At 39.3% G+C, this 5,844-nt stretch overlaps 1 protein-coding gene across 1 annotated transcript in view; it reads right to left on the bottom strand.

Annotated features, from left to right (window-relative positions):
• LOC105461156 (probable citrate synthase 2, mitochondrial) overlaps positions 1-4,841 on the bottom strand; it is a 13,659-nt gene extending 8,818 nt beyond the window's left edge. Inside the window, exons 1-3 of the mRNA XM_011707642.1 lie at positions 4,718-4,841; positions 4,348-4,470; positions 4,070-4,262 (exon numbers count right to left, since the gene is read on the bottom strand). Of these exons, the coding sequence (XP_011705944.1) occupies positions 4,070-4,262; positions 4,348-4,470; positions 4,718-4,841 (440 nt within the window). The remainder of the gene's footprint in view (positions 1-4,069; positions 4,263-4,347; positions 4,471-4,717) is intronic.
• Positions 4,842-5,844: the final 1,003 nt, after the last annotated feature.

The following is a 5,844-nucleotide window of genomic DNA, read 5'->3' as shown; positions in this document are numbered from 1 at the left end:
TATTTAATTCATTTGCTAACTGCTCCCATAAATCTGCTGTTTTTTTCGTGCTTCAAGACCTTTTACCCGATTTTGTGCTAAATCGGGATGTTTTTCCATGAATTGAATTATTATTTGCCGTTGTTCCAAAGTAGTTTTTTTCCTTCGCTATTAATTAAGAAAATGATTTTTTTTTAAATATATATATGTATACATATATGTACGTATGCTTATTACGTGTATATATATATACATATATATATGTATATATGTATAATATTACATATAATAATATAACAATAGCAATATTTTGTACAATAAGAATATTTTTAATAACAAAATTATTATATTCCTTACATCTGTCATCTTGTCAGTCTTGTTTCTTCATACATTTGACATTTTATTAGATATTTTTTCTGCACTGTATTTGGTCATAATAGTCCATTTTACTCGTTCCTCTCGTTTCATTCAGCTTCATTCCTACAGAAATGCGTGGAAAACCGATTCCGCTCGGAATCCATAATAACAAAAACGCGTGAGAGGAATCGCAGTCGGAAATTCGCCGGGCGGAATCTTGTGTTTCCAATCGGAATCGTCAAAAGTTCATGATAGGTCCCCTGATATGGCAGGGCCCCAGCCAAGCCTTGAGTCGAGCACGACACCCAAATATCTGACTTGCGACGCCCACGGGACTTTGTAATTTAATACACGTACAGAGGGGGGAGGCGGTAATTTCTTGCGGGTAAAAATTATCGCCTTCGTTTTGTCAGGGTTGATGGACATTTTCCAGTCTTGGAAGAACTGCAAAATGAGATCAACGTGCTGCTGTAATCTGGACGTGATTAGTGCGGGACTCCATGAGAAGGTGTATATTGCCGTGTCGTCAGCATAGACAGCCAGCCGGGTACTGTCGACCCTTGGAATATCGTTCACAAATAAGTTAAATAGAGTAGGGCTTGCATTGGAGCCCTGGGGGACGCCCGCCGAAGCCGGGAGAGGGGAAGAGCGCTCCCCGTGGAAGTTTACTGAGAAGGTTCGGTTATTAAGAAAGCTATGTGTGAGTTTTATTAGATAAATGGGGAAATTCATTTGCCCAAGTTTATAGAGCAAGCCTGAGTGCCATACGGAGTTGATGTGTTTTTCGGGATTAGTGGAAGATCGGAGCTGATAGGTAGAGCACACCAAATCCGGAGTAACGTAATGATAGATATATTTAACTATATGGAGATACAATAGAAAAGAGATCCGCTTGCTAGTAAGTCGGTTTGGGAAGTGCCCGGAGAACCTCCTCGGTATTCGCTCTCACATGTGGCAAAAGGGAAGGGGGAAGTTGAGTTCGTAAAAATATGTATCGTTAGCCCAGCACGTGGCGACAAACACATTCCACATACATATCAGAAGTCAAATGCTTTACTTAGGTCGAGCAGAATCATTCCTGAGTTACGTTTCTTATTGATCTCTAGCGCGAAATATTCTGTGACCCGTAATAATTGTTGGACGGTAGAATGCGCTGGTTTAAAGCCAAATTGGTCATTGATTATAATGTTGTTATCGTGTATGTGAAGGTTAATACGACCGAGTATTATTTTTTCAAATATTTTACTCTTTACTGATACTAAGCAAACTGATAGGGCGATAATTTAATGGAGATGTTTGTGATTTACCCGGTTTTGGAAAAGCTAATATCGTAGCTTGTTTCCAGACGGAAGGAAAATAACATCTTTTGAGTGATTCTCGGTAAATGTAATATAACTGAAGTACTATACGGAACAAAGCCCTCTTCAACTGAACGGCGGTAATGCGGTCAGAGCCTGGGGCCTTGTTGTTCGGGAATTTTTTCACGATAGAATGCACCAGAGTCGGGCTCAGGAAGTTTGTTTCGACAGTGATCTCTTCTTTTTCTAATGAAAGAACATACCTATTTACATAATCCTCGAACGGGGAAGGACGATTTTGCGAAGATTCGAAGGTCCTGTGAAAATATTGCGCAAGTGCTATAGCTTTATCTTTATTATCATAGACTATGAAATTATCAGAGAGAACAAATGGTGGGAAAGGAGGACTTCTTCTTTGTCTCGACTTTATTGAATGCCAAAGTGAGTGATCTTGAGTATTGAAATTTTTTAATTTGTCCTCCCACATTTTAAGCTTAATATCATTGATGTGATGTTTTATCTGATTATTTAAGGTATTTGAGAAAATTTCATATTTAATGAGGCCAGATCTCTGGTACTTTCTACGGTAGTAATTACGTAGCTTGACCGATCTCTCTAATTTAATCACAGCCTCCGGGTGCGCAGAGTAAAACAGCTTATTATTACATTTTATCTTATTTGTGGCCCTGTTGTAAGATTTCCAAATAAATTCTTGCAGCTTGGTAATGCAGTTGTCTATCTCTTCGCAATTGTTTAGTTTGCTGTTAATAGTGTTAATTGCCCAGTTATTAGTAAAATTGGTATATTTTTGCCAATCTGTATGAAAAATAAATTTATCTTTTTTAATAATATTAGTACTATCAAGTTCGAGAATAACTGGTAGATGATTGGATTGAAGTTCGTGTAGTGTGTAGCATTTGTACGTGTAGGGTAAATTTTTGATAAGAAAGATGTCAATATTTGTTGGGTTTTGCCTCGGTAGTTTATGAGTGTATGAGTCACTGTGTATTATTGATATGTTAGTCTTGTTTAGATAGTGTAATAATCTGACTCCACGTTGATTATTAGAAAAGTTATTCCAAGAGCGACGTTTAGCGTTAAAATCGCCCCCGATAAGGATTGGCTGGTTACCCCCAAAAACTGTATTTAGAGTATCTGGAGAAAAATTTGCCTTGGGCGAGATGTAAGCCGCATCCACAATCATATTTATATTAGAAAGAATTTTGACCGTTACAATTTCACTTACTGGAAGGGTTACTTGTGGGAAGGTAGTGTACGGGATAGATTTCTTCAAAATCACAGCAAGGCCACCACCAATGGTTCGTGGGGAGTCAAGTCGAACGATATTGTAGCCAATGAAATTTAGATTAATTTTAGAATGTAGCCATATTACAGTGACAAGGGCAACGTCGACATTGTGCGAATTTAGAAAATAATTTAATTCCGTGTCTTTATTATTTAAGCTTGTGGCGTTCCACAAGCAAAATTTCAATCCCGACGCGGCGAGATTATCGTGTGTTAATGTATAAGATTTGCTGCCTCGGCAAACACTTGAAGCTTTTCTAGGCCATCCTTGCAGGTGGAGAGCCTGACATTTAAATCGCGGATTACTGCAAGCATGTTTTTAATATCTATATGTTGTTTGAGTTTTCGAATTTCGGACAATAAGTTATTAAAATCTGAAATATCATCGTTTTGAGGATAGCCGGAATTTGCCGGAATTTCATGATGCGTATTATGCTTTAGAATGTTTGCATAGGAGACTGAAAGTACAGTATAACCAGTAGGTCCACTTCGTGTCGGCATCTTTGATCTTCTTTTCCGGATCACGTGAGCATCCACGTTAAATCCAGGACCGAATTGAGAAAAGTGCCTCACAAGTAATAAAACAGATAAATAATAATATGGATTCGATACAGTAAATCAATAAATTCAATGTGTGAATCAAATAAAACGTTTTATTAGTAGCAATTATTCGTAGGAGTGATCACTAAAGAAAATTTCTAATGTAATTGCTTATAAATTGTCTGTACATATATGTATATGTACGTTCCTATCGTCTTGCATTTCATTGGATCCAACCCAAAATAAAAGTTGCGCGGCGATACCTGCGCGAAGACTCAGTTTTTCGCTGAGTGGACCTACTGGTTATATTGTGCTGAAAGCGAGTGATCGTTATTTATATGGCTATAAAACTGTTTGGGAAGGATACCCGCGTGAGGCGGCTGTGCTCTCGCGGGAGAGTGGAGCAGGGAGGGGTTTTTGTTTAATTGGCGATTTGAAATTTGCTGGAAAGTACTTGCCGGATTTATTTGCGAGTTAGCGAAACCGTGATTTACATTTTCGTTTAATGAGACTGCCGGGCCTAATGGAGTACGCTGAGAAGTACGTTTTTCTAAAAATTTTAAATATGCAGGGCATTTTGTAAAGCTTGCCGGATGATCACCGGAGCAATTACAGCACTTGGCTGGCAAATCCGGGCTTTTCTCACACTCATTAGTGAGATGGTTCGCAGCGCATTTGACACACCGGGGTTTTCTAAAGCAGCTTGATGATGTATGCCTAAAGGCCTGGCATCTGTAGCATTGTAAAATTGTTTTTCTGTTGATAAATTTGTTCCAATATACTCTAGAATGAAATAAAAATTGTATCTTTCGAAGGTGATTTAATGTGAATTCTGAGCTTAAATTGATTTTGTAGATGGCAAAAATACTACTGTCATCATTAATTTGGCTGCAAGAGTTTATTACAATGCCATGTTCTGCCATTTCATCTATTATTTCTTGCGTTGGGATTTGAGGCAGGCCTTTGAGTGTGACGGTAAAAGATTTATTTTCTGGCAATGAGAAAGTGTGGAATGCGAATTTATGCTTTATAGCGAAATTTTTAAATTCTATGAAATCGTTTACTTTGGAAAATTGAATTCGCATTTGATTGCCTAGGAATTTCATAGTGAAATCCCCGGTGTGCTTTCTTAAGAGGCGAGAGAACTCTGTATAATTGTGAAGACGTTGAGCTAAGTAAATTGGGGGGGGGGTTTCTGTCTTTACGCAGCGGTTGTTTGTCATTAATCCGAGCGTTACCTGGATTGTTATTTAAATTTCGTGTAGTACATGACGGTTGTGACCCATTTTCGTCTTCCGAGTGGTTCGGCTGGGTTCTGGTTTCGCCGTCCTCCTCATCGGCTCGATAAGGTTCATGAGACATTCGAAACGATTAGATAAATTTATATTACCTTGCGTGTCGTTAATGTGAGGTTTCTCCAAGCGGAGAAACTTGTCAGGAGGATTTAAGGGTCCCGCAGAATCGCGGTCGTCAGCATGGCGTTTTAGGCCGAGTCCGGGTGGAATCTCGTAAGATGTAAAGGTGGAGGGATGCCCAAAAGCTTAAACATCAGTTGTCGCCACCGCGCTTCTCGAGTGCGAGCGGCGACCGCTAACAAAGCAAGCGCAAAACCACTAGTCACGCAGAATAGGTCGTCACAATCCACTCCAAAGCAAAAGATCACTCAATAACAGGAAGCTCCGATCTAAACCGAGGTCCGACGTGGAGTATGTCTGTCGCGTGAAAGACGCCCTCCTTTTATATCGAAACCGCGAGCTACAGCGAACCAATTATAGGCGCAGATCAATAGGAAGCCAATCGTTGCGTCGCGTGCAAGTTAAAACTTGTACGAACTTGTCGTCGCTCGGCGAGACGTAGGTGGGCCCACCGTTATGCATGCTTTTCCGTCGTAACAAAAGGCCTATAAGAGTTAACACGGATATCGATGTAAAAAGTATTACACACCGACATCCGTGTTACCTGTCATAGGTTTGAATTGTACCATGTTTGATTTAATCTTGAAAGCTTACGTATATAAATATTTTTATATTTTTTAAATTTTTGTTTTAGTCTACTAATTCACAAAATATTATATTTACGACCTTCGAAGCCATGAGAGAAGAGGAAGACGGGGAAGAAGAGGAAGAGAAGGAAGAGGAAGAGAAGGAAGAGGAAGAGGAGGAAGATGATGAGGATGAGGAGGAGGAGGAGAGGAGGCCGCTATTTAGCGGCAGAGGTGGATTAGAGGGATGGATACTATTATAAGGGGGGAAAGAGGGAGAGAATCAATGTCTTTTTCTCTCTCTCTCTCTCTCTATATATATATATATATATATATATATAAATGTATGTTTGTTTGTTTGTTTGTTTGTCCCGTATGCGTTCG

Source organism: Wasmannia auropunctata, unplaced genomic scaffold, assembly GCF_000956235.1.
Source record: "Wasmannia auropunctata unplaced genomic scaffold, wasmannia.A_1.0 LD336101.1, whole genome shotgun sequence".
Lineage (NCBI taxonomy): Eukaryota > Metazoa > Arthropoda > Insecta > Hymenoptera > Formicidae > Wasmannia > Wasmannia auropunctata.
The sequence above is the reverse complement of the archived record's forward strand: the minus strand, read 5'-3'. Positions and strand labels throughout refer to the sequence as shown.